Source organism: Eleutherodactylus coqui, chromosome 1 (assembly GCF_035609145.1).
Source record: "Eleutherodactylus coqui strain aEleCoq1 chromosome 1, aEleCoq1.hap1, whole genome shotgun sequence".
In the NCBI taxonomy this organism is placed as follows: domain Eukaryota; kingdom Metazoa; phylum Chordata; class Amphibia; order Anura; family Eleutherodactylidae; genus Eleutherodactylus; species Eleutherodactylus coqui.
In genome coordinates, this window is record NC_089837.1 from 197,830,071 (window position 1) to 197,856,691 (window position 26,621).

The 26,621-nt window shown below is 43.4% G+C and overlaps 1 protein-coding gene across 2 annotated transcripts; it reads right to left on the minus strand.

Moving 5' to 3' along the window:
* Window positions 1-3,902: 3,902 nt before the first annotated feature.
* Window positions 3,903-26,596, minus strand: NDUFAF7 (NADH:ubiquinone oxidoreductase complex assembly factor 7). Of its 2 annotated transcripts, none has more exons than XM_066605304.1 (10): window positions 26,478-26,596; window positions 23,758-23,915; window positions 22,513-22,593; window positions 20,184-20,294; window positions 18,905-19,118; window positions 17,099-17,157; window positions 13,634-13,744; window positions 11,139-11,282; window positions 9,446-9,619; window positions 3,903-4,164 (listed from the first exon to the last, which is right to left on the minus strand). In XM_066605304.1, exons 1-10 carry the CDS (start codon window positions 26,533-26,535, stop codon window positions 3,979-3,981), a joined length of 1,296 nt encoding a protein of 431 aa, XP_066461401.1. In that variant the 5' UTR covers window positions 26,536-26,596; the 3' UTR covers window positions 3,903-3,978. The 2 variants fall into 2 exon arrangements, with proteins under 2 accessions (XP_066461401.1, XP_066461409.1); XM_066605312.1 differs by lacking the exon at window positions 26,478-26,596 and adding an exon at window positions 24,097-24,240.
* Window positions 26,597-26,621: the final 25 nt, after the last annotated feature.

The window sequence follows — 26,621 nt, forward strand, 5'->3', positions numbered from 1 at the left end:
TTATAAAATAAATAAATAAATAAAAACTAGAAATCGTGTTTTCACCATCATTCTGTGTTCTAGTCCTTGGTCTGCTGTCCTTCAGTGCTGGCCTTCACACAGATCTAGAATCAACTGATAACATTCTGTCCGTCTGCCATAGTGTGGGCTCACTGCACATGTACTGGATTTATGCTGTTTCCACTGAATGGGAACAAAATGAATACAAATGCAGCAAACTCCCCTCTAGCAGCAATTACTACTACTAGTAGCTGTTGTAGAAGGACTTGTTTATTCTACCGACAGGGTGGGATACCTATTTAGGGGCACACCGTGACAACAGAGTACCCAAGTCATTATATGTAATGGAAAAGGTACCCAAAACAAATCATACAGACTACTGGAAAATGAAATGTGTTACTGCTATACTGTATTTACTCTTACATTAGGCACTGATAGTTGCATATACAGTACCTCTGTGTATGTCCAATTTTACACAAGCGAGTGCTTTTCTCTTGGTTTCTCATGGAATTAGTGTATTTTTTGAAATTGTTACTTTTTGCTGTATGAAGATATATGGCAGCACTCCTCTCAGCAGGGATCCATATGGTTAATGTCAAGGAGTAGTACAAAAGTGACATGCTGAGGCTTTATTTACACGAGCATTTTTACGTGGCTATGTAGCCGTGTTTTCACACCTGGCCAATATACACAACCATCTTAGGCATCGGATTCTAATGTATTCGTTCACATGGGCGAATTTGTGGCGCATACAAAACATTGCACCATAAAAAATAAAACATAAGCGACCGAAATCGGCGTGCGTTTTTATGCACGACCAGAAAAGATAGTTCTGCTTCTGTCTTTCGACCTATATACATCGGTGGCTCCCATAGACTCCTATGGGAGCTGGAAAAAAAATAGGGAGAGGCAGTTTAGCAGCATCCAACTCTGGGAAAAGCTTACAGGTGCCTCTATGTAGGCATTAGAAGTCATTTCAAGGATTTATACCGAGTGAAGGATATCCGTACTACAACGTATTTTTTCGCTAAAATGTCAAACCCAGCTGTGTGAATGGACAAGAAGATGCTAATTAAGCTCAGGACTCGATCGTCCATTCATGCGAAATAATATCGCGCCTAAGCAAACGTAAAAAGACATCCGCTTGTGTGAAGGAGCCCTGAGGCACAGAGGGTTTGTAACTAATCTTGAGTTTTTTTTAACTGCATAAGAGTGCCTGTCCACGGGCATTGCGGTATCCCGTGGCGGATCTCCGCCACCTGGGAGCAGGATCTGGCAGACAGAGCTCCGCTGTCAGCCTATCTGACAAATAGGCTGACTGTGGAGAATCACTGCTATTCGCAGCATGCGATTTGCCACCCGCGAGTGGAGAATCGCTATTATTCTCTGCTCGTGGATGGGGGGCTGCGCTTTCCATAGCAACACTGTGGAAAGCGTGCATTGCGTTCCCTGCGGCCGGATTATCGCCGCGGGAGACACAATTCAATAACGCCTGTGGACAGGCAGCTTAAGGGCTTATTCAGACGACTGTATATCGGCCTCGTATTCACGCCAGCCAATATACGACATCCCTCTCTGCCGGGGAAGGAGGCTGGAAGAGTCGGGAGCAGTGCTCTGAGCTCCCGCCCCTTCTGCACTATTTGCAATGAGGGAAGGCGGGACGGGGACAAAGCTAATTCCCGGAACTTAGCCACACCTCTGTCTCGCCTCCTCTCATTGCAAATAGTGCAGAGGGGCAGAGAAGGTGCGAGAACTCAGAGCTCCAGCCCCCTCCCCCTGCAGAGAGAGGCGCCGTATATCAGCCGGCGTGAATACCCAGCCGATATACGGTCGTCTGAATAAGCCCTTAATGTCAGGTCTGGCAGACGTGGGCGTTGTCCTGCCTCCTGAGTCTGCTTCACTTTGCTTCAGCATCTGCAGGGTTACTGTGTCTGGTTTCTCCATCCAGCTAATTCGCAATCATCTTTCCAGGGTGCTCTGGTGTTGTCATTTCCTGTATGTCTGCATGTAAGCTGCTGGTGCAGGCTTCTTGTCTGTATTCACTTCTCTGTTTATGCTGTGTCTTCCCAGTATATTTTGCTGCTGGGTTTTGTTTTTATGTCTATTCCCTGTTTTTGGGATCTCTGCTCAGGACTGTCTCCGGTTCCCACCTTACGTCCACTCCTCCATATCTGTGCGGCCCTGTGCAGGTAGGGAGGGAGGTCTAGGAGTCAGAGTTAGATAAGGTGGCCCAGATCTCTCCACCTTCAGGAGTATCTCCAGGAAAGGGACACCTAGTCCATCTGAGCTCATGGCAAGTCCAATTCTCACCCCTTGTACTGAGTGCATTTTGTGCACTCCTCACCTCGGTGTCAGCTGTCTATTCTGCTGGGCGGATCCACAAACCCTACATTACAACGAAGTTGCACAATAAAAGATCTGGCTGCAAAGCCCCAACAAAACTGCTAAGCACTAATACGAATAAACATTTCTGCTAATAGTTTATACCTTGAATCAGCAGCAAATACCAGCCGTTATTTCCTATGGAGATCTGCTGCTTCCTACACACGAGCAGAAATCCATTGTGATTTCCACTAGCGGAGGAAAAATTACAGCATGTTCCATTTTCATGCGGGCTCCTTGATCATTTCATGGTCTGATTCTGTGTTATCTGCCTACAGCATTACAATAGAAGTGTTACCTTTAGAGATGAGTGAGTATACTTGCTAAGGCACATTACTCAAGCGAGTAGTGCCTTAGCCGAGTATCTCCCCGCTCGTCTCTAAAGATTCGGGGGCCGGAGAGCAGAGAGGAATGGAGGGGAGATCTCTCTCCCCCCCCCCCCCCCCCCCCCCCCCGCCGCCGCAACTCACCTGTCACCAGCGCCGGCCCCCGAATCTTTAGAGACGAGCGGGGAGATACTCGGCTAAGGCACTACTCGCTCGAGTAATGTGCCTTAGCGAGTATACTCGCTCATCTCTAGTTACCTTTCATTGTAATCCTGCCTGTGATGATGGGATGACTGCTGAGAAGCACGTACCAGAATAGGAAATGTCAGCCATAAATATGATTTTGTAATTGAACTTTTTGATACAAAATTAAATGAAGGCACCCACAATGAACAAAAGGTCTATCTCAGAAAAGAAATATGGATAAGAGAAGATTATGATTTTTTTAATCATTATTCAGGTTTTATTTTTATATGTCCTGGCACTGAAACGGTAAATTACTTTTTATGTGTTCTGCAGTTTTATTCATTCCATTCCTGTTTAAAAACTTTATATGTGCATTTTGAAACCCATTGCTCCTTTAAACCACAAGGTGACAACTTCAAGGAAGTGTAGTATGGATAAAGGACTGATACTAGTCAGTGGTATGTTTTTGCTGACACCAGCGTTTTTGCCAGTCCACTAGAAGTTCTGGTATTTTAGTAGCAAGATTAGTGCAGCCTGCAGTGCCATCAAAATACAGGAAACTAACAGACATAAATATATAAATCAAGGGGTTCCATCAACACTTGTCAGAAGTCATGTCGCTCATTAGTGATCATTTTAGGAAGCCTTAGGCGATTCCTATGCGATTCCATGCAGAATTTCCGCAGTTTCACACTACCATAGGATTGCATTGGTTTATGCAATCCTATGCAGACAGCCGCGATTCTGATCGCGGAAAACCTGCGTGATAACAAAATCGTGGCATTTCCTATTTCAGTGCGAGCCTCTGAGGCTCACACTGCCACGTCATCGCTGAGGCGCCGGCTGTGCGCCAGCCGGGACATCCCCAGAACAAAGACACCGGACAGGTAAGCTGCGGGTCACTGCAAGGGCACAAGTCTCTTCCCGCTGCGAAAATCTCGCAGTCACAATCCGGCCATCTGCATTCGACCTTAAAAATATAATAAAAAGAAAACATTTAAAAATATATTCGGATAAAGATTTTATAAAAACAAACAGTATTCACACAGTTCACATAACAGTTTACTGGACTGAAGACACCAAGTCAACTGAATTGTAACTCGCTAAATCCGGCTACTATTGAACTTCCTCTGATGCTTTCCATTCTACTATGTGGAAACATAGAAAAGAATTTGAATCTCTGTCCCATTTTACATGGATTCATGAGAACGTCATAGCTTTCTATCAGATGGTGTTGAGTTTTCACATCCTTATTGTTTTCCAGAAGTACCTGAAATAATAGAAATGTATATTGTAAATTCGTACATCATTAATATTGCAATGTATGACTGTGCACACTGTAGTATCTACCATACAATTAAAGCATCGGTGCATGAAACACGGGACAGGGTTCAAATATAAGTTCAACTACACAATATCGGTACAGGCAATCCTCTGTGAGCTCGTTAGCCACAGAATAAATCTCTTTTTTGTCCCAAAGGTGATAATTCTCAGCTGCGTTGAAGGGGTTGTGTGGTTTCGCATCCTTAGCGGCATGTTGCCAGGAGTTTAGGAAAGTGATGCTGCTGCCTCTGAGTGGGCGCAGCAGTCACCTGACTTCTGGTGGCAGGATGGGGGAAAGAGGAGCAGATTAGTGGTACCATGTGAGAGGAGGCAGGTGAGTATGCTTTATTCTTTTCCAGATGGTAAAAATGTTTAATTTGTAACTACACAACCCCTTTAACCCCTTGAGTGCCACGCCCGGAAATTTTCAGGGACAAGCTCCACTGCCGATAGTGATCTAGCCCGGAAATCTTGGAATTGGTGCTAACTCGAAAAGAGACCAACACATCACCACTGAAGAATGCCCTTTGACCTCGGGAATACCAAAAATAAGGCTGCCTGTCCACAGGCGTAGCGGTATCCTGCATCGGATCTCCGCCGCGGGATACCGCCGCCCAGGAGCAACAGCTGGCAGGCTGACAGCGGAGAATCGTGGCAAATCTCAGCATGCTCAGATTTACCGCCCGCGAGCGGAGAATCGCAATGATTCTCCGCTCGTGCACAGGGGGGAAGCGCTCTCCTTAGCAAGGCTATGGAGAGCTTTCACTGCGTTCCCCGGGCCCGGATTATCGCCACGGGGAACGCAATGAAAACCTGCCCGTGGACAGGCTGCCTAAAGAGTGGTTAAAATGCTCATCCCACCACCAATCAATCCCCCGTGTGTTGAAATAACTACAAAGGACAGAATGCTGCTAAATATTTATTTTGGCAAATAAAAACTGTAGCGTGTGGTTTTTTTTAAAAATGTATACAAAGAGCATTTTAACCCCTTAGTGACGGGCTTATTTTGTACTACGATTTATTTTGTTTTTTCATTTTCACTTTTGAAAAGTCCTAACTTATTTTTTCAATGACCATAGCCATCTTGTTTTTTGCGTGCTGAGCTGTATACAGTCTTTATTGGTACCAGTTTAGGACACACATAACATATTGTGTACTTTTCCTAATTTTTTTTTTGAATCGCAGGCTAAAAGAACACATCACATCTGTCATTTTTTTACGGTGTTCTTCATGCACTACATGTGAGCAGCCAAACATTTCTGTGTACAGAGGGGTGGAGGTGGGAATGACAGAGGTTTGAAGTCACCCAGAAAGAGATCTTGGCCTTCTCACTTCATTCACGAAGACCATAGATTCTTGTTGGAGACCAACCTCACTCGATATACTCCTTTGTGGCTAAAGGCAAATCATCGAGCCCTGGCGGCATACCAGTGGAAGAATATATAAAATATTGTGATAGATTCTCTTAACTCCACTATATCTGTCTTATTAAAAGCCTGAAGAATGTGGTTCCTACCAACCCAACTTGATTTTTTTAAATGTACTTTGTTTATTAAAAAAAAGTTAAACAAAAAAAAGAAATTGGGATGCAATGTTTGCTACAAACATTCACTGGAAAGCTTCTAAATATTATTTGTTGGTTAATATCACAAAGAAATACTCAAATACAGTAATATCTAGGGCATCAGAATGCTATACAATCTGGAGTAACAAAGGCCAGCCAAAAACCACAATCATTCATGCCACCGAATACATCCTTCCCACTCTTTCCTGCTACCTAGCAAAAGAGACCCTGAAAATACTTAGGGCTCTGGGCAGATCAATTACAGTAAAGGCCCCTCATCAGTTTGCAGTAGGCTCCTGGCTTGGCTAACGAGAGGCCTATAACGTAAGTCAGGAGGGGGTATTATCACTCCTTAAGGAGAGCACCTAGAAGGTGATTGAGGAGACCTGACAAACATTGAGAGACTGTAGTTGAGTTTCTGTCATACACGTTGTAGCGTATCATGATTGACTGATACAATGGCTTCTGTGATGCTGCAGATCATGCATGGTGGGGGGTAAGGGTAATATGTACACTATCTTTAACAAGAAAAATTTAACAAGGCATAAGGCCTAGGAAACGTGGGAAGAAGTTTACTGTTGTCGTGACCTGCATGGCCAATCAAAACGATATATTTGCTTTCTCTCCATCACCTGCAGTTCTTGCATCATTACTTTTAACCCCTTGAGTGGCACGCCCGGAGATTTTCCGTGACGAGCTTCACTGCCCATAGCGATATAGCCCGGAAGATTTCTGGGCTATGTATTACTATGGGAGCTGCAGAGCACACTGCCACAACCTGTGGCAGTGTGCTCTGCCTGCACAGACCCATACAAAGCGGTTCAGGATTTTGAAATAAGAAGCTGGGAGATACTGCCGATCAGCTGGCAATCTCCCGCTTTTCATTTCAAACTCCTGCACTAGTTTGTATACAGGTTGCCATAGAGACCATCGGCTTGTCAGAAGCAAGCGGATGGTCTCTGTGGCAGGGAGAGCTGGTGCTTGGCTGTCAGAGGACAGCCAGGCACCAGCTCTTACAGCAGAGATCAGAGAAAACCTCTGATCTCTGCTGTGTTAACCCTTTAAATGTTGCAGTCTATGTGACTGCAGCATGTAAAGGGCTGTCACCATCGGCCCCCCCGGAATGTGATCAGGGGGTCCTGATGGGTCCCTGTGGAAGTTCCCTAAAGGGACAAAAAAAAAGTAAAAATAAAAAAGGAAAAAAAGTATTAAAAAACAAAAACACTTGTCTCCCTTTACTTTGTAAAAAATTAAAAATAAAATTACACACGTGGTATCACTGCATCGTAATGACCCAGAGAAGAAAGTTAGTACATTATTTAACCCCTTAATGATACTGGCCTTTTTTTTCTGTTTTCCCCATTTCTTTTTTTCCTCCCCCTGTTTTAAAAATCATAACTCCTTTATTTATCCATCGCCGTTGCTGTATGAGGGCTTGTTTTTTGCGGAACGAATTGTATTTTTCAATGGTGCTATTTAAAGTACCATATAATGTACTGAAAAACTTTAAACAAAATTCTAAGTGGAGTAAAATGAAAAAAAAAAATGACATTCCACCATCTTTCAGTGCGTTTTGTTTTTACGGCACGCAAAATGCAACAAAAATGACACGATAACTTTATTCTACGGGTCGGTACGATTACTATGATACCAAAACTTGCATAATTTTTATTTTTTGCTGTAGTACTTGTATTTTTTTTCAAAGACTTAATTTTTTAAAAATTATTTTCTGCTGTATTTTCTGCGCGCAATAACTCTATTTTTCCGTCGACATACTTGATCAAGGGCTCATTTTTTGCGGGAAGTCCTGTAGTTTATGTTCGTACTAATTTAGAATACATATGACTTTTTGATCGCTTTTTATTGCATTTTTTCTGGGAGACAGGGTGACTGAAAGTGCATTTGTGGCGTTTTTTTGTTTTTTTTCGGACTGAGTTCACCGTGCGGGATAAATAATGCACTATTTTGATAGATCGGACATTTACGGACACGGCGAAACCAAATATGTATTTTTGTTTTATTATTTAGTTTTTTTTTTATTATAGATATGGCAAAAGGGTGATTTAAACTTTTATAACTTTTTTTTTTTTTTTAAAGTGTGAAAAAGTCGTGAAAAAGAAAAAATCCATTACAATTTGGTATTGGCATAATCGTACTGGCCTGTAGAATTACTTTAATATATTATTTATACGGCTCAGAGAATGCAGTGAAAAATAAAAATAAAAAACATGCCAGAATTACAGATTTTGTTAATCTTGCCACTAGAAAAAATGGAATAAAAAGCGATCAAAATTTTACATGTTCCAAAAAATTAGATAAATGAAGACTGGAGTTCATCCTGCAAAAAACAAGGTTTTCTGGAGCTCTGGTAATGGGAAAATAACATTAATACGGCTCTTGGACACAAAAGCAAACCTTTAAGAAAAAAAAATGTTTTAAATGTACAAAAATAGCAAAACATAAAAAAACTGTATAAACTTGGTATTGCCGGAATCGCGTGACTCAGAGAATAATATCATCACATTATTTATTCCGCACGCTGAGCGGCGTAAAAATGAAATCCAAAAAACAAATGGCAGAATTTCTTTTTTTCCCCCAATCTCCCTACAAATTTTTTTTTCACAAAAGTTATGCAATACATTATATATACCCAAAAATGGTGCCATCAAAAAGTACAACTTGTCCCACAAAAAACAAGCCCTCATGTGGCTGTGTCAATGGAAAAATAAAGTCATGGCTCTTGGAACGCGACTGCAAAATGAGTTGAAATTAAATGATTAGACCATTTAAAAAAACCTGCTTTGGTGGGTCTGACAGGGTGGTAAGAAACCCAACACTCAAGGGATTAAGGGCCAGCACTTTCCATTTTAATCTTTTACTATTTATATAATTGAAGAACAGTTTAGGGTTAGTTTTACTCTCCTTGGCAATGAGACTCTGCTTTTTACATAATTATTTTTTACTTATAGCTTTTTAGTGCTTCACTTCCTTTTTGTTAGTAGTTTAAATGCTTTTTTTTAAATTTAAGGCCCCCTTTACATCTTTATTTAGCCACTTTGGTTTCCTCTATTCCTAGCCCTTTCATTCCTTTAAGGTATAAACCACTTACAGTGAGTATTTAAGATGTTTTTACATTTATGGTCTATACTCTTTATTTTTGAGGACATTGTCCTAGCCAATAAGATTAAGGGTATCTCTAAGCTCGAACAAATGTAGTCTTTTCATGCCCCTTCACCCGCTCCCACTTTTGTAAGATTTCATGACTGTTATTCAGGGAAGGTCCTTTACCTAATAAAATTTACTGCTAGCATGATCTGACTCGGAGGTGCTTGGAAGTGCTGTTTAAGCTCCTTGTGTTCCTAATTCATTGTCAGAGACATATTGTAAAACCCTTTAACTTTGCCAATTCTGTTTCTAATAGAATTGTTATTGATAATGTAAGCAACTTTTAAGTAAACTTAGTATCTGACAAAATGTGTTTCTGACTCCTCCAAAACCTGTGCAAAGGTGATTAGTACAATGTACAAGACAGTAATGTAATGTTACTCAACTTCTCATGCAAATGTACTGTATATACTGTATTAAATAGTAGACATATTTTGAACGGAGCCACAGAGCCAAATCTGAATGCGGGTTAGTGAATCGAGCATTAAATTAGGAATACCTTCATTCTTAAATCAATCCCCATATTCTTTAAAAAATCTTGTTGCGTAATAGGGCCCAATGAGGCAACAGTATTTCCAATCATGCTCTTCAAGAAGCTGAAATCAACATCCGCCGTAAGATCCGCTGTTCCAGGGTCTACTAGCACATTATGTAGCCGATGAGCACGAAATCCCTAAAACACAAAGTAACACAATTTAGGCTTCATAAGAAAATCAATGTAGCTTAGTTTTATGTCATCATTGCTTTTTACCAGACCTACTAATTAATATCAAAGTGTGCTAGGAAAATAAACTCTTTCAGTATTCAAGGGCACAAACATTTTTTTGGAAAGCTGCTCACTCAAGTGGAAAAACACAAATGAGGACTCCCCTTACTCCATTCCCCCACAATTCCTTGCTCCTCTCTACCTCCTGCAGCAGTGATAATGTCACAGATACCTGAGACACGTGACTGCTGCAGTGAATCATTGGTTAATTTAGCTGGTGAGTTAACTACAGTAGTCACAGGTCTCATTCTTGGGCTGTCATCATTGCTGCAGAAGGAAGGGGAGGCCAGCAGGGGACTGGACAACAAGCAAATCGGAGTGATGCAGGATTGGTTTCAGTGAATGTGTCTTATGTTTTTTTCCCCCACTGAGCACCTTTCCAAAAATATGTTTTCTTGGATAATGCATAAGTGCGTAAATGAAGGCTGGCGCTGTATGCAGAAGACAAGCTATCTTTTGCATACAGCTGTTGTCTTCTCAGAGCGTTCCAAGAGGGGTATGCAGAACACAGCTGGAGCACTGTCTCCTTCATACTTCTGCTGTGTTCACAGAGCGCTCAGCTGATATACAGCTGAGCAATCAGAGGGGGTATGCAGAACACAGCTGGAGCGCTGTCTTCTGCATACTTCAGCTGTGTTCGCGGAGCACATAGCTGACCACTCCGAACAGGGTATATAGAAGACAGCTTGTCTTTTGCATACTTCTGCTGTGTTCTCGGAGCGGGATACCAACTAAAATAATAGTATCAGCAGTATCTCGCGGAGAACTCAGTGCGCGGTCCTGATAAGACTCATCGTTGTCTTTCAGCTTGCTGAAAGACAATGATGAGTGAATCGTTAACGAAAACTGCCCAATGCGTTTAGACCCAACAATTGCCGCTCAAAAGACTGCTTTGAGCGAATTTTGAGTAAGAATCGTTTGGTCTAAATGTGCCTTAACTCAAGATTGAACCCCTGGACATAAACGCAAATGTGATGTCAACATACCCTTACCTTATGTCCCTCCTATTTCCTCATAGATTGTAAGCTCTTGCAAGCAGGGCCCTCATTTCTATTGTTTAAATAGCTCATTAATATTTAATGCAATGACTGATTTTGTCTGTTCGTGTTCCCACAGATTGGTAAAAGTGCTTCGGAATTTCTTTGCGCTTTATAAATAAAGATTACTATTTTATGCTGTTCAATAACAATAATTGCTCAGTATAATGCCTTCTTTAGTGGAGCCGTACATTGTACACACATGCAGAAAATAATGCAGCATGCAATTAATGGTTACAAAAGCAGTACAAACAATAGGGAAGAAATCAAGGAAAATCAAGTCATGATGGTTAACACTTGGACGTAAAGGATGCGTGGCATGATCACTGCAAATGCAAGCGTCGTTGTGGTGGGGTTTCCTGCCATGTTCTAAAACATTAATAACTTACCCTGAAAGTGTCTGTCTTGTCTCCTGAATGTCCATAATCTGCTATCAGTGCAGCTCCTCCAAAAGTATTTATTTGACTGGCAAGCTTTTGAATAATTACTGCAGCATTAGGAGATAACTCTACGTGATCCCGCTGTTCATCTGCCTAAGATAAAAAAAATATTCATTCTGAAAAGTATATAACTAAAGAGTTTAGAGCACAGATACTTATTTACTGAGTCTTGTCAGGTCTTCTTCACCTTTGTTATCTAAAATTCAAGAGTAGTATGATCACTGCCTCCTAAGGGCCCGGCAACCCTTACTTCCACAACCATTCCCTCCCTGTTGGTAAGAATTTGGGCCAAAGTCTGTGCTCGATGAACCAATCACAGTAATTCAATGAATGTCTGTGATTGGTTTATCGAGCGCTGACTCTGACTGGCCGAGGCTCGTGAACCAATCAGAGCAATCGTTTCCTGGAGGCGGGGTACTCGAACCCCGATACTAGCAAGAGATGCTTCATCGGCGTTAAAGACTGCATGGAAGCCTGCAGGAGCGCTGGAGACCAGCAGGAGGGACCTGAACGGCACCTGCTAGGTGGGTATTGCTTTTTTTTATGTAGTGTAGCTAGGGCTTATTGGGGTATTTTTGGGAAACACTGCAAAAGCAGATACAAATTTGTTGGACCCACTACTTTTGCCTGGGAGAGATTCCCAACAAATGTCTGGATAGTTAAAATCTCCCATGATCACTATGTTGCACTTTTTTGAGAGCTTGGCCATCTGATGTAGAAAGAGTTCATCAATATTTTCTGCTTGTCCAAGCGGCCTATAGTAAATGCCTACAATAATGTCCTTTCTGTTGTTCTCTCCTTGCATTCTTATCCAAACAGTTCTCTGAAACTTGATTCTCTATGGAGTGTTTTCTAACATATAATGCAACATCTCCTCCCCTCTTATTAGGTTTATTTCTTCTAAATAAATTGTAGCCTTCAAGCCTTGTATTCCAATCATGTAGCATTTGGATCTTTTTTTCTTAAAACTCTATGCTGTTCCTCTGTTATTCCTCCTAGAAAATGATGCATAAATTAACATCTGGGTGTTACCAATTAGGATTGTGTCCCTATAAGGCCTTAGTCACACGGGCGTTTTTTCCCGCGATTTGCGGATCGCATGACGGATGCGCATCCGCAAATCGCGTGACCGGGCCGAAAAATCGCCCGAAAAAACTGCTCCTAGCCGCGTTTCAATAGAAACGGGCCGGAGCTGTCCAGCGCATTGAATTCAATGGAGCCGGCAATACAGCCGACTCCACTGAAAGCAATTGGCTGCGGCCGATCTCACGATGAATTTTCGGGAAAGGCTTAAAAATATAAGCCCTTCCCGGAAATTCATCCAGAAATGTGTAAAAGCAAAAAAAAAAAAAATATATACTCTCCTGGTCCCGGCAGACGGAGTTCAGCCGCGGCCGGTGGCAGTTCTCCTGAACTGCTCTGAATGACAGCTGAGAGCTGCTCCTGATTGGTCCCTGCACTGAGCCAATCAGAGGCAGCACTCACTCACCCATTCATGAATGGGTAAGTGAGAGCTGCCTCTGATTGGTGAGGCTGTGACCAATCAGAGGCAGCTCATTCAGCAGCCGGGGATTTTAAATCCCCGGCTGCTGAATACTACTCAGAGCAGTTCAGGAGAACTGCCGCCGGCCGCGGCTGAACTCCGTCTGCCGGGACCAGGAGAGTATATATATATTTTTTTGTTTTTACACATTTCTGGATGAATTTCCCGGAAGGGCTTATATTTTTAAGCCCTTCCCGAAAATTCATCGTGAGATCGCCGGCAGCCCATTGCTTTCAATGGAGTTGGCTGTATTGCCGGCTCCATTGAATTCAATGGGCAAACATCATTCTTCTCTGCCACAGCTGTTACAGCTGTGGCAGAGGAGAATGATTTGTCTACTATATGTTCTCAATGGGGTCAGCGCTGCTGCCGCCGGCCCCATTGAGCGCATATAGAGAAGAGAACAGGAATCGCAGATCGGTGCGATCTGCGATTTCTGTTCTATAATTTATCGGACGAGCGCATAAAAAGCGCTCATGTGTCTGATACCATTGCAAAGCAATGGTTTTATAAAATCGCCGGATGCATGCGCATGCGCAAATCGCGCAAAAAAACGCCCGTCTGACTGAGCCCTAATGATGCAGCGCACTGTGATCTCATGTTGCATTAAGTGTACATCTGTAGTATTCACTCTCAAATTCTCATGTTATGCTTGCAGGGCTGCTAGTGTCAGACTATGTTTGACACACACCCCTTTGACAAGGTTAACAGTGACATCCACTTATCAAATTTATCTATGCATTTCTAGAAGGAATAACAGAGTAATGTCAAAATGCAAAGCTGTAAGAAAAGATGCTCCAGAATTGTTATTTTGTGAAGAATACAAGCATTTACTAAACCAGTCATGTCAGATAGTCTGACAGGTCCACTTTAACTTTCGCACTATGGCAGAAAAACAAACCTGAATAAGTGTTGCAAGTATAGAATTGCTAGAACCAAGAACAAATCTTAATTTGTGTGGGATCTCTGGATCAATGTCAATTAACATCTCTCGCCATCCATCTGAAGTTTTCTATTAAAAACACAAGAACAAACAAAATTAGGCTGAAACACTGGTGCAATTTACTAGATGCATTAGGCATGTAGTCAAAACGATCTATGATGACCATTAACATCATTACATTTACATTGAGATATAACTCCTAGGCCTCATGTCCACGGGGAAAATCAGGCCCGCTCCGGATTCTCCATGGAGAATCCGTAGCGGGTCCCTCCTGCCCCGCGGACATGAGGGCTGAAAATAAGAATAAATAAGAATAAACTTACCTCCCGCCCGCTCCGGATCTCCTTTTCGCCGCGGCGTCATCTTCTCTGCGTCGCGTCCGGATCTTCTTTCTTCGGCCCGGCGGATGCACAGGATGACGTCGGTGACGTGCCCTGCGCATGCGCCGGCCCGAAGAAAAAAGATACGGCCACGACGTAGAGAAGATGGCGCCGCGGTGAAGAGAAGAACCGGAGCGGGTGAGTAAATCCCGATTTTTGTCTCCCGCGGATCCGGACGGCTTCCATAGGCTTCAATAGAAGCCCGCGGGAGCCATCCCCGCGGGAGACCCGCACGAAAATGGAGCATGGTCCAGATTTTTTCATGCTCCATTTTTTTTAAAATCACTTTTATTGACCATCCGCTGGTATTTATCTACCCGCGGGTGGTCAATGCATCCCTATGGGGTGCGGATCTGCGCGCGGGAGAAGAGTTAAAATCCGCTGCAGATTTTAATTCTTCTTTTGCCCGTGGACATGAGGCCTTAGGCCTCATGTCCACGGGGAAAATCAGGCCCGCTACGGATTCTCCAGGGAGAATCTGCAGCGGGTCCCTCCTGCCCCGCGGACATGAGCGCTTAAAATAGGAATTTAAAAGAATTAACTCACCCGCAGCGGGCTGGGAAGGTCTTCTCTTCCTCACGGCCGGATCTTCTTTTTCGGCCGGCGGATGAACTTGTCACGCCGGCGGCACGTCGCCGATGTGCCGCGCGCATGCGCCGGGCACATCCGCCGAGCCGAAGCAAGAAAGATCCGGCCGTGAGGAAGAGAAGACCTTCCCGGTCCGCTGCGGGTGAGTTAATTCTTTTAAATTCCTATTTTAGGTCTCCCGCGGATCCGGACGGCTTCCATAGGCTTCAATAGAAGCCCGCGGGAGCCGTCCCCGCAGGAGACCCACACGAAAATGGAGCATGGTCCAGATTTTTTCATGCTCCATTTTTTTTAAAATCCCTTTTATTGACCATCCGCGGGTATTTATCTACCCGCGGGTGGTTAATGCATCCCTATGGGGTGCAGATCCGCGTGCGGGAGAAGAGTTAAAATCCACTGCGGATTTTAATTCTTCTTTTGCCCGTGGACATGAGGCCTTAATGTGACTTTAGACGGAGCGAAAAATCGTTCCTCCAAGCGAACAATGTCACAGTTTGCTTGTTCATTTGGGCATTCAGTTTAAACACAGATAAATAGTTCATTTTTTTTACAAGATCATTCAGTTCACTGTACCAGTGATTGAGAACGACTGAACAATTGGTATTTAAACCAATTGCAGTAAAGGAACGATAAGTGGACAAATTATCGTTCATTGTTAAACTGTTTGCAATTAACAATATTGTTCAAATTCAAATGACCCAGAGATTTTTTTTTATGATAATTGCTCCATGTAAAAATACCCTAATTTCCTGGGCCATGCTGCAAAATTTGGAATTTGAATCATAGAATGGTAAAGTTGTGAGGCACCCCCAGGGTCATCTGGTCCAACCCCCTGCTCAGTGCAGGATCACTAAATCATCCCAGACAGATATTTGTCCAGCCTCTGTTTGAACACTTCCATTGAAGCAGAACTCACCACCTCCTGTGGTAACCGGTTATTTATTGATCACCCTCACTATCAGAAAGTTTTTTCTAATATCTAATCTGTGTCTCCTCCCTTTCAGTTTCATCCAGTTACTTAAAGTCTTTCCTTGTGCAAATGAGAATAGGGCTGATCCCTCTGCACTGCGACAGCCCTTCAGATATTTGTAGACAACTATTTATCATATGCCACATATAGTAATGTTGTCATCTAAATCTGTGTTCACATCTGCATTCTTTTATCTGGCTTTCATGGATCCTTTCTTTCTCTTTTCAAAATGTAAAAATTGAATGTCTAATTAATTTAAACTGAAGCGTACCAGATATTTTGACGGATTTCTCAAACAGAACCATCAAAAAAAGAATAGTTAGGTTTCATTTACATTGGCTGCTTATCAATTAAGATCCTTTTTTAAAGGATCAGTCTTTTTTTTACTAGGAGGACTCTTCGAGCTCTAAATCATAGCAAATGATTGAGTTTGGAAACTGATGACCCAGCATCTCTGTGCCACTTATTTGATCTATGCTGAATACTTCTGGGGTGTCACTCCTGCAGGAGCTGGTCATGGGTGTGCTTTTACCACGTCTGTTATACTATGGCTTTGTCTTTTATCAGTTACGTAATTATATGTGGGATTTATTGTCTTGTTGGATTACTTTCATGCACTTTAGAACATTGAGGGTATATTCACACGTAACAGAATTGGTGACGATTTCCTGCAGTGGAAAATCCATAACAAAATTCTGATTATTTCTGCGACAAAATCTGCACCATTAACACAAATTTCGGTGCAGATTTTTAGCTAATTTCACCCTTTCAAAGTCCACCCCATTTCCAGTATGTGTGCACGTACCCTAAACGGGTTTTCCCATGTCTTAAAATTGCTGAACAAGCACTCTGTCCTTTCTGGTAGAAGCTGACCGGGACATGTGACTGCTGCAGCCAATCACTGGCTATAGAAGCTCACTGTTGTGGCAATTAGGGAGAGGGGCAGCTCCAGGGGAAGGTGAAAATGGACTGGACCAACAAATACTTAAGAAAAACAAATGGACCATGTTAAAGAAACAGGGAAGGCAAAGATGGAAATGGATGAATGAGCAAACAGACATAGAAAAATGGTTTTAAAGATACAGCTGACACTGCAACAAGAACACCCAGAGGAAAGGGCACAAACCTGAGAGCTCTAAGTTGGACGAAGAACACAAATGTATAACCAGCATCCTCTGCCAAAAAGAACCGGAATAAGAACCCCCAAAGAGAATCTGATAGGCTGGGTGAGATGATAGACAGCCCAGCCAGCATATCAGTAATATTGCAAAAGGGGAAAGGTTTCTCCCATGGTGTCAGCAGCCTAATGACACCACGACTGCGCCGACAACTGCATCACATGGTCTAGTTCTGAAGCACTGACAGCATGCCGGACCAGAGCCAGTGCCCGTCAAGAGTTGGCACCTTTAGCACCTCAACAAATAATGTTTTAATTTGGAACCTAAAGTCGTCTGGTCCTGGACTGGTTAAATAAAAACGTCTCACCTGTAATTTATGTATTGGTAACGCATCAAAAAACTCATGTGCTATGAAGAATGTATAACCTAAAAGGAAAAACAAATAGTTACCAATCATGAAACATTAAGGTCATTTAACACTGCAGTAGTAAAATTATTGCTTTAATGTTATCATGCAATTGTTTAACCCCTTCCCGCTCCAGGACATTAGAGTTACATCCTGCGAGGTCAGGGTATGAATGAAGAGAGATCGCGGGGCGACCTCTCTTCATACAGCGCAGGCGTTGGCTGTTTACTACAGCTGACACCCACCGGCAATAACTGCAATTAGCCGCGCGGCAGACCGGCGATATGAACCCTTTAAATGCCGCTGTCAATTCTGACGGTGGCATTTAGATCCCCAAACGATGTTCAGGGTTCCCATACGGCTCCCCCGCGATGAGATTGCAGGAAGCCATGCGGCTGTCATGGCAGTCGGGGGCCTTCTAAATCCCGTGGGGTGGCTTGATAAATTGCCTGTCAGATTGCAGTATGATGTAATGCTATAGCATAACATCATAGTGCAGGAGCGATCAAAGCATCGCAAGTTGTTGTGCACTGTAAAAAGTACAAATCAGAACAATAACGTTTTACTAAATATAAAAAAAAATGTTAAAAGGAAAACCTTTCAGAAAAGAATTTAAATCATATAACAAAATACATATTTGGTATCGCTGCATCCGTAAAAGTCTGATCTATCAAAGTATGCATTATTTACCCCACACGGTGAACGTCGTCCGAAATAAATAAAGAATGCAATAAAAAGCGATCAAAAAGTCGTACATATTCCAAAATGGTACAAACACAAACTACAGGTCATCCCGCAAAAAATGAGCCTCGCAGAACTATGTTAGAAAAAATATATGGAAAAATAACAGTTATGGCGCGCAGAAAATAATTTAAAAAAATTAAATGTCTTTGAAAAAAAATAAAAGCAGTACAGCAAGAAAAAAAGAAATACTATGCAAGTTTGGAATTGTAGTAATCGTACTGACACATAGAATAAAGTTGTACTGTTATTTTTGTTGCAGTTTATGCGCCGTAGAAACAAGACACACTAAAAGATGGCGGAATGTCGTTTTTCTTCATTTCTTCAAGTTTTTTTAGTACATTATATAGTACATTAAATTGTACCATTGAACAATATACTCGTCCTGCAAAAAACAAGCCCTCCTACAGCGACGTTGATGTATAAATAAAGAAGTTACAATTTTTTTAAAAGGGGGGAGGAAAAAACAAAAATAGGGGGAAAAAAAGGGTCACATCACGAAGGGGTTAATTGATCGGGATCCAACCTCTACAACCCCTGAGCGGTGTGCGTTGCAAGACGCATAAATATGAACTCTACTCTCTTAAATGGGTTCATACACATGAGGTTTTTTTTTTCCCCCTGCCTAGCACCGCAATGCTATTCGAGACACAAATCGTGGCATGTTCTATCTGGCTGCGTGATTTTGCATCGCAACCCCATTGTTATCACCAGGGCCTGGCGTCAGCAGCACTACCCCCCATTGAAAACAATAGGAGAAACTCTACTATCCTCTGCGCGGCTGTGGCAGGATCCCTGAATCCCTGAAGTGATGCGAGGCGGTTTTCACATGAAAACACCTCGCATTCCTGCGGCTTTTACATGGATGGCGAGGGCGGTATCGAGTCGTGATTCACAGCCCGATATCACCCTCGCCTGTGTGAGTTAACTTAAGGTACAAAATGGGCTCATCACTGAGGGGTTAGAAAGGCCTAAATGCCTATTATTTAACAAATGGACTTTATAAATAAAAACCGTAATAACCACCTTCCGGCACATCTTGTACGTCATGGTACCAGGAAATCGGAAGTCCACATTTTGTCACACCATTCTTATAGGCTGAAGAATCGTCATCATACTTTGTTTCAATAATGCTTCCTGTTAGCTTAGTTGCTTGGATTTCGCTTAGTTTAGGGCTCACTTCTACTAAGTGTACCGAGATATCACAAGAATTCAGTAGATGCTGAAATTGGCTGAAAACCTGAATAATGAAACAATAAACTACATTTCAGCAACTGTGTAGAAAATGTTACACACAAGGATTGAGATCTTCATCCATTTCACATTAAAGCGACCCTCCAGTCCTAGAGAATAAAAGATGGCCGCACCAGCTTCTCTGGCCAATCAGAACAGCAAGCAGTGTGCGTCAGGTAGTCAGAGAAGCGGTGCGACTAGCTTTGTTTCTCCAGGACAGGACGGTCACTTTAAATATAAAGAACATTGTAATAGTTGAATCACACAATTCTCTGTGTCAATGAACCACAAAACAAACGGTAAAGCAATTAAACTGCAACTTTCAGGGTCTGCGCTACTTTGATAATTAAGATTTTTATCTTTTTTACAAGTGCCATTAATACAAATATTTGGCCTCCCATACTCTAGCGCATTTTGAGCCTTGTGCTGTCCATGGTAATCCACGCAGTCCCATTATAAGCCTATGAGGAGATGCACATTGATGTTTTTTCACAAGGAGGTGCAGGACAGTGAACTACTGGCAGAATGCTATGCTTGGTATACGCCCCCCCTGAAAGTGGATTTCAAACAGCAGAAATATAGGGAAGACCACCTGAAAATCAGAACTTACAAACATGAAACAAATGAGTGGATAAAGAGAGCCTAGTGTATTTTAGAAAAGGTGTTGAAAACTCAGGTTCACCTTAAACAGATATTCCAGCTCTAAATACGTTAATAGCTGACTGGCAAGGGTTCACCTGGAAGATCCATCAATCATCTGGTTGCTGCTGCGCTCGTGCATGGAGCTGATGTGTGATGGAAGCAAAAAGCTCTGACCCCTCTGCGAGGCTTGGGATGGTATTGCAGGCATGGTATTAAAGTGAATTGGAACTGTGTATAACAGTTTGGTCTACTTCACAGTGTTACCAAGCTGTGTGTTTTCGACATATAAGAGATCAGCAGGAATTCTGGTAGGCAGGCAACCCCCAATCAGCTATTGATGATCTATGCGAAGGACAGGTCATCAGTCATTAAGAGCTGGAAAACTCCTTTAATAGACTCCACAAGGCATATGACTCTTAACTATTCTTACCCTCAATATGTCATCCATTAGACTCCCTTTTCCAGGACCGAGTTCCACTAACTTGAGAGATTTTGATTTTCCACCAGACATCCATTCGCTAATGCACCAAACTCCAATTAGCTATGTAAAGCGCATAAACAAAAGAAATTAAGAACACAGAAATAAGTGTCATTACCATATATTAAAGGGTATTCAGATATGAACTGTCACAGGCCAAAGTCTCATGGAAGCTATTAGGCAGAAACATTCACAAGCACTCTGCTGACGATAAGCAGGAGATGTGGCTGTTGTGCCCATAATATGGAAGCAACAAAAGCATACCAAGTTAATGTATTGCATTAGGTTTTCCGACTTCAAAGCTAACAGTATGTATAAGGGGATAACAAATTATATACCTAGCGCATATTTCCAATGTAATTAGCAAAAAAAAATTATTTGATGCATCCCTGGGGTTTTAGCATTTAACACACACCTGTGAACGTCTCTGGGGTACACATGAACTCCTCACATCATACAGTTTTATTCAGTCTGCATAAGCGCTCTGCTTGAGTATGAAATTTACTTGCAAATTTAAATTTTCATGTAATTTTTGCCCATAATCACTGTTTGATGCGCAGCTGTGTGAAGAGGACTGTGTGTATAAATTATGCACAGTATGGTACGCGCTCTTGTTGATGTAGATGGTTGTGGTGTATATAAACTTTGCAAATCTTAATATATTTTTATATTGTTTTCGGACGTGTGCGCTTGAATGTTTTAGATATAAATATTAGCTTTAAGGGGCCAAAATTAAAATTGCCAAACCTCTTGGGGCTGCAGATAGGTTTCTAGTGGTTCACTTTGTAAGTAAGCCACTAAAAACCTCTTCTATAGTAGAATGATTAAACTTCTTTGCAAACCCCAGGATGCCCTGTCTACTAGTGAGTAGATATGAACATAGACCTCAGCTGTTCATGCTGCTCTTTAGACATAGAATGTGTATGCAAGTTTTTCAGAACAACATTACTGTACACTAATATATATATTATATATATATATACACACACACACACACACACACACACACACACACACACACACACACACACACACACACACACACACACACACACACACACACACTTAGGAAACTAAGCAATAGCCCAAGCAGAATCACATCAAACTTTTTACCTTGCAGTGCACTTACTGCAGCATAAACACGGCTCCAAATACTGTAGGACAGGTTGAAAGATTCTGCCGCACTGGGGCCTACAGGATCTTCCCCAACTTCAGTGACCTTTACACAATGTTAATTGCGAAAGGCCCTTGGGTCATACGGCTTCCGTTGACTTCAATGGAAGCAATCCATGCGGATGACACTTAAAATAGAGCACGCTGCGATCTTTCCTCCAAATTGCAACTAATTTCCACTTGTGTGCAGGAAAAAGCACTAGAGATGAGTGAACGTACTCGTTAAGGGCGATTTCGCAATCGAGCATCGCTATTTTTGAGTACCTGGCTACTCGGGTGAAAAGATTTGGGTGGCGCCGGGGGGCGGGGTGGTGGAGCGGGGGTAGCAGTGGGGAACAGGGGGAAGCTCTCTCTCTCTCCCCCACTCCCCTCTGCAACCCCCCGCTCACCCCCGGCGCCCCCCGAATCTTTTCACCCGAGTAGTCAGGTACTCGAAAATAGCGATGCTCGATTGCGAAATCGGCCTTACCGAGTACGTTCGCTCATCTCTAAAAAGCACTTTTCCCTAGCATGCTATGGACAATATCTGTTGCAGAACCCAGGGGTGAACGTACTCGCTAAGGCACATTACTCGAGCGAGTAGTGCCTTGGTTGAGTATCTCCCCGCTCGTCTCTAAAGATTCGGGGGCCGGTGCAGGTGACAGGTGAGTTGCGGCGGGGAGCAGGGGGGAGTGAGATCTCCCCTCTGCTCCCCACCCCCCGAATCTTTAGAGACGAGCGGGGAGATACTCGGCTAAGGCACTACTCGCTCGAGTAATGTGCCTTAGCGAGTATACTCGCTCATCTCTAGTAATTACACCACTAATGTCACAAGCTGACACTGTAGTTTGCTCTTGGCTGTTTGCGTTAGGGTGATTTTACACAAGAGGCTGCAGAATATTCTGCTATCAAAATCCTCAGGTTTTAAATGTGGCATTGCCGGCAGAATTCTGCCATTTTCAATTGGAAATCCACATAGACATGCGTTTTGTTTTTTTTTTCTGCACGGTGGAATATTCTGTAGTGTACTGGGGAACATTCCATCCCTATAGACCGCAGGAGAGCACACATAACATTAAGCTTCATACACAAGAGTTCTGGCTCAAGTTCCAGTGCTAAACACAAATACCTCTCCAAACACTTGGCTTATTTCAGGCGATGTAATAAAATCTCCATGTTCCCCCAGCATGTCATGATGCATATAGTAGCCCTGAATAACATTAAGAAAAAAATGTAGATTAAAATCACATATTGCGTTTTTATATTGGTAGATGACATACAAGAATTTCTAAAGCATCAGCAGAAGCCTAGATATAGGCCGATTGGCACTGGTGTGAACACACTGAATTAAATGGCAGCAGTGCCTACATTACCAACCTGGGCAATGTGTAAGGAGCTGTGTCGAACAATGGACCTCTGCCAATCAACTATCGATGACCTATCCTCAGTACAATGGGCTGTATTTACTACTTGTCTACTGAGCTACCACTAGAAGTAGCTATAACACCATTCTCTGATAGACCTACCAGAATTGGATTTTGGATTCTTAGGGCTTGTTTACATGGGCATAAGCACATTTCGGTTGTGTAAATACACTGCGTATTAACACAACCAAAAATCGCATACACCTGTTTTTGTGCTCGCAGATTTTGTGGGTTTTTGTGCCGTGGTTCAACCAATCAATGCAAAACTTGAAGAACCAATCACAGCCATTGCTTCGTGGAGGCGGGATTTATTAATTGGCTGCGCCGCGAAGCAGTGGCTGTGATTGGTTCTTCAAGTGCTGCATTGATTGGCTGAGCCACGGCGCTCAGAGAGATATCACAGCTATTGCTGCGTGGAGGCGGGATTTATGAATTGACGGCCTTTTTATCTGTTGGCTTGTGTTTCTAATGGAGGTACCTGTATGGCAAGTATATAAAGGTCAATCTATACATTCACATAATCAACATTTAACCCTTTCCAATCCACTGTCTGACGTCTAAAGACATTATGATTTAAGGCTGTACAGCTCTGATGTTGGAAGACGTCCGTCAGGGTTCTCTTACTGTATATTGCCAGCCTCTCTGCTGTCGGAGCCTATCCAATGTGTCACCCCATGCAGTACTGGCTTTAGCCAGCAGATAGCACCGTTGTATAATGGAAGAAAAAGAGTAAGCCGCCTAGGAAAACCGCAATACAAATTGGATTGGAAAGGGTTAAAGCTTCATAAAATACTATTAGCTACACAAAAAACAAGCAATCTAGACACTTGTGTGACTGCTGAGAAGCTCACATTCTCTAAATCAACCACCAAGTGTTAACAGGGGAAAAACTTTGATGTTCAACTAAACTTCTGCAACATATAAGCAAGGTGACAAATAAGAACACGCACCTTTATGGGATTTGTTAAAACCTCCTTCATATACTCAGCAACCGTAAGAGGACCTGTTGCCTTAATTTTCATAACAAGGTGTTTGAGTAGTTGGTTGCAATCCTCGGAGTCCCCATTTCTGTTGCTTTGGTGTCTGACAATGTGACTAGCAGCAAATGCTAAAATATTTAAGAAGAAATAAATATTAAAAACATTCTTGAAAAGCATACCTAAGTTTTCAGAATAAGCTGCTGCGCTTTCTGGCATAGGGAAATAAGATCATAATGAAGGACACTAGAAAAGTACTGAGTCGTGCAGCTGTGATTTCTGAAGTTGTAAGTCAGGAAATCACACACTCACTGTTATCTGTAGGAGCACCTCTGTATGAGTCTCTGTTCTTGTCTTCCTGCTCGCCCTCCCCATAGACTTCTATAGGCAGCAGGAGTCATCACGCTCTTTCACTTCCTGTTCTCCATCTTATTATCCGAGTTACTAGAGACGGGTATCGCTTGACAAAATGCAGTTGGAAGAAAATTAAAAGGAAGCGAGACCCCTAGTGGCCAGAATTTTAGAGTGATTTTTCAGGATAAAAATGTTGTTTTAACTAAATGAAGTGACACTGCACAGATATTCTTGATTGGCTGAGCCACGGCACTCGTGAACCAATCACAGCCATTTAATGAATGGCTGTGATTGGTTCATCAAGCGCCGACTGATTGCTTCCCAAGTGTTGTGACTCAGCCAATCATAGCCAGCCCTTCCTGGAGGCGACGATTTTGATCCTCCAATCCAGGAAGAGCTGGCAGAAGGCTAAAGACAAGTGCTGGAGGTGAAGAGGAGACGCTCTCCGGAGATGACAGCTCCGGTATTAGTCTACCTTGATGCCACTGGAAGCTAGGGGTTTGACAGGAGGAACACCCATCTCACACCCCTAGCTTCTGATAGGGTAAAGACACAAAGGTCCTGGTCGCACAGTGTGGGTTTATTAGTGGCAGCGCTGCAGGCTTACGCTGAAGGTTACTATTCTGCTTAGCCTTACATGATGACATGTAAATGCTGCCATGTTACAGAGGTAACATGCAAGCATTTACATGTCATAATGTAAGGCTAAGCAGAATAGTAACACTCTGCGTAAGCCTGCAGCGCTGCCAGTAATAAACCCACATGCTGTAGCGTGTGTGCTTGGTCCTGGCCGCCATTTCAGCCATAGGGCCATAGGCGGGCACCGGCTCACCCCTTCCGTGCCCGGCCGCCGGCTCTCCACTCCGTTTCGCTGCCTGCATCACTGCTCCCTCACGCCCGCTCCTGGCAAAGCACAGTGAGTAGGGTCGGCCGCTGGCTCTCCACTCCCTTCCGACGGCCGCATCAGTGCTCGCTCACAGCCCCTCCCACCAAAGTAACTTGCCTTGCGCTTCCCTGCTGCCTAGGGCGTGCTGTGCTTCTGCAATCACGGTGGAGGGCAACCCACTCGCTGCTGGAGGTGCGTGGCTGCAGCGCGGCCCCCACTGTATGCCTTTTCTACACATTCTTTACTAGCGTTCCAGGACCTGCAGCTGAGGAAGTTGTCCAGCCAACCAGGGACAGGGGGTGTCACCCCCTGTGAATCTTGAATCCACCAGGAATTTCTGGTGGTGTCAAGATACACTAATACTGACAGTGCCTCTCAGGCCTTCCTCACAAAGACATTTTTGTACAGCGCTTAGCGCTGCGCTAAATGCTGTACAACGCTCCCATTCATTTCAATCGGGCTGTTCACATAAGCATCAAAACGCAGCGTCTTCAATGCTGCGCTTTGACAGCAATGCATGTTCTATCTTTGGTCACTTTCAGCCCTGCATCACCCATTGAAATGAATGGGCAGCGGTTTATGCGCTGCTGAAAATGTGGCACAACTTGGTACCACGTTTTTGGCAGCGCTGAACGCCAGCGCTAGCTGCACTACCTAAAAAAAAAAAAAAGGAATACTCACCTAGCTTGCGCCGCCGGAGTGCGCTGTTCTCCGGAGCTCCAGGCATAGCTGCTGGGCACAATCTGACAAAGCATCTGTTGATAGTGACAGGGGTTGAAATCACTGCCTCCCAGCGAGAGATTACTCTGATTGGTTCAGGAGCGCCAGCTCCGCCAATCAGAGCCAGCACTCGATGCACCAATCACAGGCATTCATTGAATGCCTGTGATTGGTGCATCCAGTGCTGGCTGCGATTGGCTGAGCCTGCTGACATTCAATCTCGTGCTGGAGGCGGGGTCTTCAAACACCCTCACTAGCAAAAGATCCTCTGTCGATGATGACAAATGCCTGGAGCCTGGACAGCGCCAGCTAGGTCTTGATTTTTTTTCTTCAGCATTCTTAGCTGCTTTTTCAGCTGTGCTGAAAATGCAGACTCAGCGTTGAAAAACGCTGTGTTTCTGCAAACGCCTGTGAGGGAGGATTTAGGTGATATTGGAGGCTTTTTGCTTGATGGGGCTGAATGAGACATGCTATGTCATTCCAATGCTCCCCCAAATGCTGCATGTTTAGCCGTCTCTGGAGATGTCCCTTTTCTGGCTCCTATGTGACTGCTAGTGTGAGCAGTGGGCTGCGGTGATCTGAAGACACAACTCCATGTAACATCTTGGTTTCATACAATGTGACCAGCAGCCACAGAGAACTGAGTTCTCCAACGAGCAAACATATGGGCGCCCCCCCCAAAATGTCCAAGCCTCTGTGAACTACAAGTCCCAGCATGCAGAGTGACCATTACCAGCACGCGCTCTGAGCGCTCTTCCTCCGCACTGCCGCAGCCTGGCGAGAGCACTCATGCCGATAGCGCAAGGCTCTCCCAGCCCGGAAGTAGCGGAGACCACGTGGTTCCCTCTCCGGCAGGTCCTGGCAGGTACAGGGCTAA